Below are 14,797 nucleotides of genomic sequence, written 5' to 3'. Positions count from 1 at the left end.
TGCTCCCCTTGTTTCTCCTAATCTTGTCAGCGTTGGTATCCTTTAACTAGCGAAGCAAAAAGGTATGGACATTGCACATCTGTACATTTTTCAATAAATGTATCCTGTTTGGCAGCATCCACCTTATGGCCAGCATAGTAGGAGTTCCTTCTCAGTACAGGGCAGATCGTGTACCCAGCCTGCCCTATCCCATGACTAACAGAGATTGTTTTTGATCAGTACTGCAACTTTATTAAACCTAATGTTACCTCATTCTTCTATGTCTGCAGTATGAAGCCATTTCTTACTACTCTGTCATAAAACGTATGTTTTACAATTCTACTGCGTTGTAGAAAAAAGTGACTGTTCCTATTACACAATGGGCTCTATTCACAAAACTTCTCATAAATGACTTATTTATCACCTAAGTGATAGGCACATTTACAAGCAAAATAATCACTCAAAGTAAGTTGTTCCTGATTAACTTCATTACAATATTACTTTTCTTACCTTCATTATATTATAATTTAGCTCTTTGGGAGCTTAGAAAAGTAGCCTAGAGGTGAAAACAGGTGAAAAAGTTTGTGAATCATGTCCATTGAGCAAGGAGGAATTGACAAGAATAATGGCATTGATAGTGAGACTATTCAATGCTTTAGAGTGGCAGTGCTGACTACAAAGAGTTAATCTCTCTTTTCAAAAGCACATGAGAGGTGAGCCCACTATCCAGATCCTTCCTGACAACTTCATGTGGGGATGACAGCAGAAGGGGAGAAGTTTGGACAGCTCACATAACACCATCCTGTCATCTAAGCTATGCGCTGTATGTGACTTTAACACATGAAGACAGTTGATAAAACTGAATAATAATGCAAAAACTGTTTGTGTACAATGTACAAACATTTGTGTGCATCAGATTATGAACTATTTCACAGAATATGCATTCAAATTCATAAGTCTAAACTAAGGCTATGTTCACATTGGAGCGTGGCATATCCTGCAGAAGTAATTGCAACAGATGGTAAATGTTGCAGTGTGCATTATATATGCGTTGCGATACATACTATGAAGCATACAGTTCATACAAAGTTTTGTTAAAGGAGAACTGTAGTGAGAGGTATATAGAGGCTGCCATATTGATTTCCTTTTAAGCAATACCAGTTGCCTGGCTGTCCTGCTGATCCTCTGCCTCTAATACTTTTAGCCCTATACCCTGGACAAGCATGCAGAGGATCAGGTGTTTCTGACATTTTTGTCGCATCTGACAAGATTTGCTGCATGCTTCTTTCTGGTGAGATTCTGCAGGCAGATAGCTTAACAGGGCTGCCAGGTAACTGGTATTGCTTAGAAGGAAATCAATATGGCAGCCTCCATATACCTCTCACATAGCTCCCAACTGTCCTTTTTTTTGGAGGGACAGTCCCTCTTTGGGAACCCTGTCCCTCTGTCCTTTCCTCCTCATTTGTCCCTCTTTCAGGACTTTGTCCCCCTTTCTATGTAAATAAATATATTTATTTACTAAAAAATGTGTTTGACTCTAAACTTTATTCCCATCCTTTCAATTAATATATTACTAATTATAAAATGTTAATATGAAGGAAAATGAACCAGGGTAGAAAGGACCAGTGTGGTTTAAATTATAAAACATATTTTTCTTATGAAATATTTATGGTATCCATGACTAGGGGTGTGGCAGGGGCGTGATCAGGGGTGTGGCAGGGGCGCGACTTAAGTGTCCCTCTTTCTCATCTCAAAAAGTTGGGAGGTATGCTCTCACTACAGTTCTCCTTTAAGGCGTGCGTTATGCGGTACCATGCTATATATACCGAGTTATGCTGACTGATTCCACTGCACTGCTGTGTCACTGTGAACGTTCCATTACAATATAATTGCATCGTGTTAGCCATGTGATTATATTATCTGACAGGATGCCCCACTGTGGTCGTAACCTTAGACTCTATAATATGATGAAGTAGTACAGATTTCTGTGAGACCAGGCTTATATCCATGAGGCTCTTATTGCATGTGTCTGATTTAATCTGTACAGTTTTTGTAAACCAACTACAGTATCAAAAGCCCTTCTGCCATGCTGTTTACCCTACGTCTGAATATAAGCCTGGCATATGGGGAGGGCTGCTTCTGTACCAGTTTGTGCTATTTCTGCTGTAATCACTTTAATAACACCTCTACGTTTGAATGGTAGGCTTATGACAAGTGCCTAGTTTGATGACTCGTGTGTCTTATGTCCTCTATTGCTGCTTCGATTGATCACTTTGACTTATGAAATTCTTGGCACAGGGACATGGGGGCCTGATGCAGTAAACTCCGGTAAAGTTGCTGTGCGCATGGAGTGCAATTTTATCATTATTAGCGTAGGGGGAGCCTCAGACATGGACACAGTAGCACCACGCGTGTTACTGGGTTAATACAACGTGGCGGTAATGGGTTAGTGTACAGTTTTCACCCTTCGCTAGAAATGGTAAAATTGTTGTGCATTCCCTGCACACAGCAGCGTTACTGGAGTTAGGTCCATGGTCATAAATTTTGGATTAAAAAGTTAGTTTTGATTAACTTTAGCAGATGAGCACCATTTGTGTGGGAAAGAGATTAAATGAAGTTGCAAAATTTGCCACACATATTATGCAGCCACAACGGAATTAAGACACACAGTCACTGACACTTTGGCCTGGTGCACACCAGAGGAGTTTTTCTGAGCGTTTTGAGTTTTTGAAACCTCCTGCTAATGTTATCCTATGTGTCTATGCACACTGGAGCGATAAGGATTTTTAAAAAAAACCCTATTGCATTACTTTGGGAAGAGCTTTTGAAACCTCTAGCGTTTGGGGAGCTTTTCTGGTGTGTCTCAGCCCATAGAGGCTTCTGAGGAAGTGGATTTTTCCCATGAAACAGGACAGTTACTTGGTCGTAGCTCCCTCCAAACCCGGGGGACATACTGTATTGAGTAAATTCCATTATTTTTACCTACTTTTTGTATGTGCATGAGTCTGCATTAGTATAAAGTATAGTATTTATATTTATGCACCTGGCACTTTCGTACTATGAATTTTGTCATTGTGGAAGCCATGCATTGGTTTGGAACCATTTCCCCTACAAGTATTTATTCCCCTTTTTTTTGTAAGTAACTCTAATTTACTGCTGAGGGGTGACCATCCATAATGAACGTTAGTGTTTTTATATAGTGTTTTTCCTGTTTTTGCTATGCCATTGTATTACTAAATAAAGGTATGCAATGTGTAGATTTTTATGTTCCTCTTCTGGTTTCCTTTTGATTTGCAATTATCAATGTGAACGTTAAGGTATCTTTTGGGAGGCTTTCCAGATGAAAAGGGTCAAACTTGTCAATGATCAGTTCACATCACCCTTAGGGCTAATTCACACTAGTGGCGCCTTAGGCCAGTAATCAGAAAAGCGTTAGCACAGTGGAACCCTATGAGGTTGCTCCCGAACGGTTCCTCATTGATTGACAGCATTAAGTGTACCTAATCCAATCAATCATAAGGTCGATTGTTCGGTAGATTGCACTGTAAATAGGTGCCTATCATTTTAATGTGTTCAATTAGCGCACTCCATCATTGATCTCATAGTTGTGCCCTTACTCAAAGCATCCCTAGGTTTGTTTCCTTATAGTCCACCTCTCTACAGGTGTGCACATAATAAAGGCTCCTGTTAAAATGGCCGCCAAATATAAATGATAATGAAGTTATCCTTTAGTAAAATGGACGCCAGGATATGATGTAAAATATTGTTTGTATTACAGATATTCTACTATTCCCTACTGTAACCTCTATTTTTATGTTTACTAAAATGAGCACTAGTAAAATTGGTAAAATATCATTTAATTTACTGAAGTTGAACTACTTCATTCATATAGTAAAATATCTTTAATATTTACCAATATTTTACTATAAGCTATCCACTCCCTGCACTCACACAGAACCCTCCCCTGGTGGTGCCCCACCCTAAGACCTTAAGACCCTCCTGGTGGCACCTAGCTCTAAGACCTTAAGACCCCCCTGGTGGTGCCAAACCCTAATACCCCCTCCCCGTGGTGGTGCCTAACCCTAAGACAACCCCCACCGCCCCCCTCCCCCGGTGCCTAACACTAAGACTGACCTCCCTGGTGGTGCCTAACCCTAGACCCCCCTGGTAGTGCCTAACCTTAATTCCCCCGCCCCTTCCCTGGTGGTGCCTAACATTACCTCCCTCTTAATCCCCCGATTTGTTTGTGTAATATATAATTGTTTGTTTCTTTAACATATACTTACCGATATTTTACTATAAGCTAACCTCTCCAAACTCTCGCACCGGACCCTCCCCTGGTGGTGCCTAACCCTAAGACACCCCCCCCCCCCCCCTGGTGCTGCTTAACACTATCCAACCAACACCCCCCCAATGTTTATGGTTTTATTTAGCATAGAATATAATTAGGGAGTCAAAATGTAAAAGTAAACTATTTTTATAAATTACACTCTAAATTTGTTGAAAACCATTAATTTGTAACATAGGTGAGAATCATGGAAGCTGCTTGTTGTGGTGCAAAAGGTTGAAATATAAACTGCTTTTCCCTGAGAAAGCATAGGGAACAGTTTTAGAAACAACTATACAGTTGTAGAAATGATTATTTATTAAATAATGTGTTGTTGTAATCAAATTTGGTATGGAAATGAACGTTAAAGATGCAAAACGATATATTTGTTTTATATTTACACCTGGCGACAACAGAGAAATGTGAATGGTAACCCTTTTTAATAGGCCCCATTATTACGGCAACCGCTTCCTTTATTATTGCACCCCTCCTTGTGCTCCCCTCAGTATAGTTCCCCCACAGTGCTACATTAGTTATGGTGCTGCTGTTGGTGCTCCCTTCATTATATTACCCTGCTAACTGCTCCAGTGCAGTGTAATGTATATCAAGGAGCACCTTGGATGGTTATATTTAATTGCCCCTGCTCTCATTGGATTGCAGTGTTTTTCATTTGGGCTCACGTGCTAACTCCACTCCATTAAGACTCACCTTATGTAAAGCTAAAGTCACATGCCCATCATGCCAAAGGGGTGATGGCATTGTATGTGCCTGGCTGGGAGGAAAACTGCAATACTTGGGTAGTGGGGACAGGTGAGTATAACCATCGAGCATAGCCTTCCACATGTGTTACTCTGCACTTATGGAGGCTGCAGCTCCCACGTTAATTTGCTCTTCTGACCCAGGGTGCTGCTACACCCACTTTGAGATACTCTAGAATAATTGAAAACTTTTGTTTGCTCTTTTACAAGCCTTTATATCCGGCACCACTGACCTTTTTTGTATGATTTTATTTGAAGGGACCTGCAGTTACACATCATAGCATATGTTCTGTTTCTACAAGTCTGTTTGCAGTCATTTGGGTAGCATGCTAGGTTTTTTTTATCTCCTGAAGCGACTGTGACAGTCATGGGTGACGGCTTATCTTGAGTACAGGTGTTGTCAGCAGTAAAGGTGGCCAGTGCTTCAGCATGGAATTGTGCCAATCAAGAGCACTTGCTGCTAATACCTGGCCTGCATAAGGTTTGCATGCACACTGGAAAAATTAGCAACCCTCGACCATCCCCTGACATCATCCTTCTCTTATGCAAGTAGTACTCAGCTGATGGCTAGCATAGCTTTTCAGGGCTGTGGAGTCGGTACAACCAACTCCAGGTACCCAAAATGGTTTAAACTCCGACTCCTTAGTCTAATACTTACCAGGGCTGTGGATTTGGTACAAAATTCATTCGACTCCCGACTCCTCAGTTTATGGAACCTCCAACTCCAGGTACTCAAAAATTGCTCTGACTCCTCGATTCCGACTCCACAGCCCTGGCTTCATTGAAACTACTTTGTGTTGATCTCTCTCCTCTTTTCCATAGGATAGGCTGCATTGCGCATAGCCGAGCAGCATGCCTGTACAATGAATTGTAGTAAGATCAGTAAATATAAATACATATGACTTACATCCCCCATTACATCATCTACTTTCCTTCTGTATTACTTAATAGGAGACCTTCTGTGTATTCCCATACTCTATCTACATCTCTAATAGTTGTTTGGCTGGTAAAATTGTCTTATTACTATCTGAGTTCATATATTGAGATGCATTTAGGCTGTAAAATGTTTGTGGGAGTGTTTTTTTTCCCAAACTTTATAATATGACTTTTTTTTTTTTTTACTGGAAATTAGTAAGGGCACTTTCACACAGGCAGTCGGCAGCAGTGCGCCCACCAGCTGTTCACTGCTCCTGTGGATCAAATGAGAACAGTAGAAAAAATTATCTGTATATCCACACAGGGAACAAAGGTCATACTATAGGGGAAAACTATGTTGCATCAGTAGTTTTTCATTTTGGGATGTATGCCGATCAATTTTAAATCAAAATATATTTAAAAAGGTGGGGACTGCATAATGCTATCAATACCAAAATCACAAATAATTTGTTTACGATATGTCTTTTTGTCCAGCAACTTATGGAGCATGACACAGGATTTAGTACAGCAGTACATTTAGTACAGCAGGTATGGTAATTGTGGATTTGCTCCTGTGGATCTGTGTTGGGTGCTCGTAGACTGCTGCAAGCGTTCAGCACAGACAGCAGGGGGGGGGGGGGGGGGCTAACACCCTGCAGTGGTTTTATACTGCACAGTAAGCATACTGTGTGCAAACCACTAACATGCATACAGTTGCAAACACTTGTATTCACAGCACCCACTCAGCTCTCATTCTCTAACAGATTTGCGGCTAAACTGTGTGGCAAATGTGTGGTTAAGGGGAACCATAATAACATACAGTAGAATGTAATACATTATTCAGGATTCCATTTTTCCATTTGGTTTAACATCCAAAATGCTTCTTATACCTATATATCACTGTTTTATTGATAAGCAACCCGGTTTCCCAGTGATGCTTAGCCTAGGCTATGATGTCATTCAGCCTTCTATGCTAAAGCACTCTGGAAGATCATGTGATCTTCGTTCCTGCTCACTTCAGAGGGGAAAAAAATTCCACAGTGATTCACCTTGCCAGCAGTAAAGATGCCGCCATCTGTTATAAATTTAAGAATGTAAATAAGGTTGAGGAAAGATTTTATAACAGGCAAATATTGAATAAACATATTTTACAACAAGCAAATATTGAATAAAGTAATTTCATCTAAATACACAATTTTATTCTTTAACCTGCTGAGGGGTCTGTACGAGCTCAGCTCGTCCAACACCGCCAGAGGCTGCCGTTTAGGCCCTGCTGGGCCGATTTTAATGAAATAAAAAGCAGCACACGCAGCCGGCACTTTGCCAGCCGCGTGTGCTGCCTGATCGCCGCTGCAGCGCGGCGATCCGCCGCGTGCAGCGGCGAAAGAGGGTCCCCCCAGCCGCCCGAGCCCAGCGTAGCCGGAACAAACAGTTCCGGCCAGCGCTAAGGGCTGGATCGGAGGCGACTGACGTCAGGACGTCGGCTGACGTCCATGACGTCACTCTGCTCGTCGCCATGGCGACGAGGTAAGCGAAACACGGAAGGCCGCTTATTGCGGCCTTCCGTCTTACTTCTGGCCGCCGGAGGCGATCGGAAGTTGGCTGCATGAAATAGTTTTTTTTTTTATTTAAAAAAAACCCTCCCGCAGCCACCCTGGCGATTTAATCAGAACGCCAGGGTGGTTAAGCTTTACTCAGTAAGGTTCCTCTGTAGGAGTCCATTTGAATTAGCCCTAATGGAGGGGAGAATGGATTAGTACGGGCTGTAAGGCTGAAAAGATTTGGAACCTTTTCCAAGCCAAATTGACTGCTTGTACTTATATGATCAGGAAGATAAAAAGGGGCATATTATTGTAGAATATAAACCTAAAAACTGAGTTGCAAATATCCACATTGTGTTTAAAGCTATCCATAGATCCAATGCTTTAAATTGCTGAAATTGCCAATATCATCTGTTTCAGTCAGCCATCGAATATTAGAAAGTTTAAAGAGAGCGCCGCTCCCCGCCTGCGTCCCTTTCCTCCCCGCCTCCGTAAGCTGATTGGAGGGAAGGGACGCAGGCGGGGAGTGGCGCAATAGAGGAGGCGGGGGAGCAGCGGTAAATGACAGCCTGGATGTAAACAGCCGGCAAGCTGCATGTCGCTAGCACAGCGGTTTTATTTCTGGGAGACAGCAGTGGGGGGCCTGGGGGGGGGGGGGCACAGTATAGTAACAGAGGCTAGTCATTGTATGCAGAACCAGCCTCTGTGTCCTAATAGTATTCTTAAAACCCACCTCAGGTTCTCTTTAAAACCTACCGCTGCACTGGGACCTTTTCCGTTGAAACAAGGTCTATAGGCCCCAGTCCATCAGTGGTGCACAGTTTCTGGAGATAGCACACATCTTTTTGTACTTCATTGTTAAGAAATGCTTTTCAATGTGTAGCTATCTAAGAGCGTCTTCAAATGACAACATAAAATGTGTTTGTTTTTCAACCACTCCATGTCGTGTGTGTGTGTGTGTGTGTGTGTGTGTGTGTGTGTGTGTGTGTGTGTGTGTGTGTGTGTGTGTGTGTGTGTGTGTGTGTGTGTGTGTGTGTGTGTGTGTGTGTGTGTGTGTGTGTGTGTGTGCTTTAGCGTAATAGTTTGACTTTTATAAAACACCCTATTAGCACTAAAGGTGCACAAATAGGATGTTAATAAATGGCCATTATGCAGGAGTTGGTTAACCTGGATTCTTTACTCTGTTTTAGTACAGACAGCTCACATATTTCCCTTCTCTGCATGACTTAAAGCATATTTCCTTTCACTGTGGGTTAAAGCAGATGGTCTAGTGAGTTATTTTCACACCTGTTACACAAAGTAGTGGCTAGGTACTTAGGCATTGACATTATTCTTAGCAATCCGGGCATAATGAATGGATTGCTTATTCTTGACTAATGGATATTGGTGAGTTTGGAGATGTTTAGAACTGATCTCAGGAGAGGTTAATGGGCAGGTATAGGAGTCCTGTGAGTGGGCATGTCTGTGCTTCTTAACCAGGAAATCCAACTAAGGGCCCATTCACACTGAACAAGCAATTCTATGGAATTACTCTCACTCATTGCAGAATGTTTGCGATTATCGCTGATGGCAAGCGCACTGTATGCAGCATTTCCCTGGCGGTTGCCGCACAATTCTCATTCAGTAGAATGAGAATTGCAAAAGTCAATCGCCGAAAAATTGCAAAACAAAGTAATAGAAATTCGCATTTTTAGTTTACTAGTGTGAACGGGACCTAAGTGGAGATATTTTATTGGCAACAGCTCGCAATGCCAAACTTCTTACTACCATTACTAAAATATTGGTCATTTAAATTACCAACATTTTATTGGTAGCAGCACCACCTGGCACCAAACTCGTATGCGGTACTGGAATACTTACTCCAAAATTTCATCCAACAATACTTTAGCATTTACATTGGTGAAGGAGGCCGTCAGATTTCAGGGACTTAACTGAGCTCTTATGTTGTTTTTTTTTTTGTAAAAGGGCTGCTTGCGGTGTAATCTTACCCTTTGCTTTACTTGTGCTGCAGTAATGGTTGCTGTAAGGCTGGCAGGTTTCCATTAAAATGTATGTATAGGTAAGGGCTCGTACTGTGAAGGAGTTGGATCAACAGCTACAACACTAAGCATCACACACTAACTTGATAACTTTTACATAAATGATAATTTGTGATCACTTCCAGTGATCTTGCTAGACTGCTGACTTGCTAGACTGCTGACTTGCTAGACTGCCGAATTAGAGGTCAGTGACCTTGGTGGACACCTGCACTTATTCTAGATTGTCATCAGGCATGATCATGAATTATAGTTTCACCGAGAAATATTTATAGCATAGTGTACATAGCTTTAGAGTGGTTAAGGGAATCTAATCCATTTGGCATTGCATCCTTTAACATAAGCGTGTGTGTACTCAGGAATGTTTAACCCTTAGACATTGTATGAGTGAGTTTGTTTAATGCATCCTGAAAGGATTCAAAGACTAAGGCCTCATTTGTAATGTACAGACTGCAGTTTATAGAATGGCTAAGTCCATTATTATGGATTTTTAATAAGACCAGAGTTCTTCTTAAACTATTGTATTTATTTTTTATTCCCTTTCATTCCTTATTCCCTCCAGAGGGGCAAGACATCAGAAATAATCTGGAAACCCATCCCACTATCTCCCCAGCTGGTGAAACAGAAGATTACATCAGACGTGGTTCTTCAGAAGAAAATCCCATCACACCAAATTTCTATCCTGTACATCCCAGTGCATACCTCTCATACGGTCCCTCTACACACATGGGAAGTTTTCCTTTTCACCCACCGCCCATCGCCCATCATACAACTCCCAGATGGGCTGACCTCTTCATGTGTCCTGAAGGTACTTCATATTTTCCCCAGAGTTCGGAATTCCTGCTACACCAGAGTGGCCATGAAGTGGAGAACCCATATTGCTGTCTTGACTGTAATAAATGCTTTTCTCAAAAATGGCAACTTGCTAGACACATAAAAACTCACTTAATTGAGAAGCCATTTTCCTGTTCCGAGTGTGGGAAATGTTTTTCCCAGAAAGGAAATCTTCTCTCACACCAGATGACCCATACAGGAGAGAAGCCCTTCTCATGTTCTGAATGCAAAAAAAGTTTTATTAGCCGATCAAATCTCAATAAGCATCAAAGAACTCACTCAGGGGAGAAGCCCTTTTCATGTGTGGAATGTGGAAAATGTTTTAAGCATAGAAGCACTCTGTCTACACACCAGAAGATGCACAATGGAGTAAAGCCATTTTCATGTTCAGAGTGTGGGAAATCCTTTTCTCAGAGGAGGAGTCTTACTACACATGAGGCGACTCATACAGGAGAGAAGCTGGACAAGCCGTATTCATGCCCTGAGTGTGGGAAATCCTTTGCTATGAAATCGGCTCTCAGTGCACATCAAATAACTCACTCAGAAGAGATGCCATTTACCTGTCTGGAGTGTGGGAAATGTTTTAAACACAGAACCAATTTTACTACACATCAGAAACTACATTCAGGAGTGATGCCGTACTCTTGTTCAGAATGCGGGAAGTCTTTTTACCAGAGGAGTCGTCTGATTGCTCATCAAATGTCTCATACGGGAGAGAAGCCTTTTCCCTGTGGGGTATGTGGGAAAGGTTTTAATTCAAAATCAAATCTTGCTACACATCGGCGAACTCACTCAGGAGAGAAACCGTATTGCTGTTCTCAGTGCCCCAAGAGGTATTCCAGGAAGTCGCACCTTATAGCACATGAAAGAGTCCACGCTGGAGTCAAGCCGTTTGCATGTACTGAGTGTGGGAGGTGTTTTACGCAGAAGGCTCTCCTTCTGATACATCAGAGAACACACACTGGGGTAAAACCATATGTATGCCCAGAATGTGGGAGATGTTTTTCCAGAAGAGGAAAATTTGTGGCGCATCGCACAACTCATTCAGGGCAGAAGCCATATTTATGTACTCAGTGTAACAAAGGTTTTACAGAAAAATCGCACCTCTTTGTGCATCAAAGAATTCATGATGAGGCAAAACCGTTCACCTGTTCAGAGTGTGGGAAATGTTTTGCCCAAAAAGTCCAGCTTACCTCACACCAGACGACTCATACAGGGGAGAAGCCTTACTCGTGTCCTGAATGTGGGAGGTGCTTTGCTGGAAGATCTACTCTTGCTAAACATCTGACGACTCACTCCACTGAGAAACCGTTTTTGTGTTCTGAATGTGGTAAAAGCTTTTCCCAGAAATCACATCTCACAACTCATGAAAAAGTTCATAGGGGGGAGAAACAGTTTTCATGTTCTGAGTGTGGGAAATGTTTTATCAAGCGTGCTAGACTAACTTTACATCAGAAAACTCACACTGATTTGAAGACCTAATCATGTCAGGAAAGCGAGAAATGGCTTACCCTATGGATCATCTCTGACCTAGCAAGAAGTAATCCATACTGGAAATGACTTTTTTCAGGTTTTGAATGTGGAAGATGTTTTTGTTAAAGCCTCACTCCGGGCACAAATGTTTTCTAGTCTGTGTATTCATTCAGCAGCAGAGCTTGTTTTTATATGTGTAGAAACTCCACATTTAGCTGATAATAGTCAGGAGGGCTTTAACCAGCCACTTCCTGTACCACAGACTCCCATGCTATAGGCTGCAGTCTGCCCAGAGAGCTTTGTCCGTGCCTGCCTTTCAGCAGGGTGATGTAATTTAAGCAGAAGCTCCACCCACAGAAACTAATACTAATGGCTTTAGGCCGGATCCACACTATAAGCGCTTTTGTGAGCGCTTGCGTTTGATTAGCGCTTGTTAAAAAAATCGCTCCCATTCACTTTCATTAAAATCGCGTACAAAAATCGTCTGTTTTTCCCGCGTACGCAATTGCTGTGATTTTTGCGCGATTTTAATGAAAGTGAATGGGAGCAATTTTTCTAAAAAGTGCTCAGCAAGCACTAATCAAACGCAATCACTCACAAAAGCGCTTATAGTGTGGATCTGGCCTTAAAGGGGGTTGTAACATAATCCCCCCCCCCCCTAAAAAAAAAGAAAATTGCCAAAAAGTTAGTGTTCCTAAAAATAGGTCCCTACATGTCCCCCATTTTTTTTCTTTTTTACCTGGTTTAGATGCCTGTGCCTAACTGCAGGAATTGGGACCAGTGGGATTGTGGGAGGTTTTTGTTTTTGCCACAGTAACAATCTTACGTCAGCATGCAGATAGCAGAAATCTTCCTATTTTGGATAGAATAAGCACACTATGTCCAGAAGGAAGGTAATTAAATCCAAAGAGCAGAAGTAATGTCACTTGGCATCACAGAGAAACAGTAAAGGTGGAATCAATCAGAAATATTCTTATTATTTTTTATATATCGCACTTCTCCTTAGGCCCCATTCACACTGCACGCGTTTCCAGCGGCGTTTGGAAACGCGTGCGGGGGGCCGACACTGTGCACTGTCTGATGTTCACACTGCATGCGTTCCGGACCTGTGCGGTCCGAGAATGCATGCTGCACGCATTTTTTGCAACGCGTGGCTGTCCCATTCACTTTTCAGTGATGGGATCAGCCACGCAATGCACAAAAACGCGGATGGCGTGCGTTCCCATGCGTTGCGTTCCGCACGCATGGCCATCCGCGTTTGTGATGTGAACAGGGCCTAAATCTGACTGGGAACACTAAAAAAACAAGATAGGTAAGCTAAATAAGTAATTTCTTATTGGTTGTTTTTTTTCTCAGTTTATATGGAGATTCATCCCATTTTAATCTTCGCTACTTCAGGTCATGTGATCCAAAATGTAGACTGGGCTTTTACCTGCAGAAGCCTCATTCTGATAAGAAAAAAAATGGAGTACTTGATTACAAATCTGTTAAGTGCTCCTATTTAGATCAGTGCCTGGAGTTCAGCTTTAAGGGCAGATGCACTAAGCTGTATTTGTAATCTGAGTGCATGGAATGGTTGCCCTGGATTGATAGAGCTTGGAAGTCCTTATATTTCCCATTATATATTTATAATTTATTCTTATCTTGTCTGGATATACTTGGGGCAGAGTGGAAATGTCTCTTTTATACATGGCAAGTATCTACTGCATTGTACAAACATACGTGTTGTCTTCCTGAGCTGTTCATGTAATACACTGGAATAACCTATAAGCAGGAAGTGAGAAGTGGGAGTGGTCAATACATGCACTAAAATGATCAGCCTGCAAACCCGCACTCTCCTTCCCTGTGACATTGCAGCGAGTAAGCTCTCATACTACATGGAAGTAGTAAAGTTGGCCAATCAAAATTGGATGTGTGTACGTACATGCTGAGACACCTATGTTCTCTGAAGTTTTTATTTCCTGATTTGTGGAGGCTATTCGGTAAGCAATGAAGCCGAGTTCTGAGAAGTATTGGATACCAAACAGTATACTGTTGCCATGGTTTCCAGCAAAATGAGTTTGAAGTTTGTATTAGAAAATTACAGCAGCTGCAGACTAAAATGGGAAAGGTTGGGTGGGGTCATTTTTAATAGTGTTAATTTACAGTTCCAGGTAGTCCCTGGTTAACTAACGTGATAGGGGACTGTAGGTTTGTTCTTAACCTAAATCTGTTCTTAAAAGACTGTGCCATCTCTGTACCCTGTACCTCCTCTGTGTCACCTCTGCACCTACTTACACAAGTTTAAAATCCATTTTTTATTTGAATTTTTTGAAATTGATTTTCTCAAAAACTACAAGTCCAATTTGTAAAAAAAAATGTTTGCCTTGTTCTCACAGAATCCATGCCGTTTGTATCAGCAGGTCGGGCTTTTGTAAGACAGGGACTACCTGTAGTTTGTAACATTTAAATTACATTTTAACAAAAGGGGAGTTATCCTCTAACTAGAGTTACTGTTAGATGAAGCTACAAGTAATCAGAATGGCTGAATTTGTGATCCAATTCATAATAGGAATCTTACTGACGTATGTCATAAATTAAATATGAGAATTTAGCTTCCAATAATAACATAAAAATGAGATCAAGCTATGGAAAAGAGCTATAGTTATGTTAGATTTAAAAGTAGGGGATTCAAGCCTTCCATGGGTCTCACATCTCAGTGTAATCATGTATCAGGGCTACCAGTCCTACCTTCATTGTGCAAAATAATTCTGTTAACAGCACAAGTCCAGCACTTATTTTTATCCACTATACCTCCCCTTCTTTACATTACTGATAATCGTCTGAAAGGCCTCATTCACATATTCAGCGCGATCAGAACGGAACGCATACGATCGCACGCCATCTGCGCTACTATGTGCTGCGCTGCAGATCCCATTCATTACAATGAATGGG

The 14,797-nt window shown here is 41.7% G+C and overlaps 1 protein-coding gene across 3 annotated transcripts in view; it reads left to right on the top strand.

Moving 5' to 3' along the window:
• Positions 1-14,797, top strand: part of LOC137534328 (zinc finger protein 665-like) — a 101,374-nt gene that overhangs the window by 17,519 nt on the left and 69,058 nt on the right. The window contains exon 7 of one of the 3 annotated variants that reach the window (XM_068255775.1): positions 10,119-12,299. The exons of the other annotated variants lie outside the window; for them this stretch is intronic. Coding sequence (XP_068111876.1) covers positions 10,119-11,872 — 1,754 coding nt within the window. The 3' untranslated portion in view covers positions 11,873-12,299. Of the gene's footprint in view, positions 1-10,118; positions 12,300-14,797 lie in introns of those variants that run through there. 3 annotated transcript variants of the gene reach the window in all.

The sequence above is a fragment of the Hyperolius riggenbachi genome, chromosome 10 (genome assembly GCF_040937935.1).
Source record: "Hyperolius riggenbachi isolate aHypRig1 chromosome 10, aHypRig1.pri, whole genome shotgun sequence".
Lineage (NCBI taxonomy): Eukaryota > Metazoa > Chordata > Amphibia > Anura > Hyperoliidae > Hyperolius > Hyperolius riggenbachi.
Note: the sequence above shows the minus strand (reverse complement) of the source record. Positions and strands in the feature narration are given on the sequence as shown.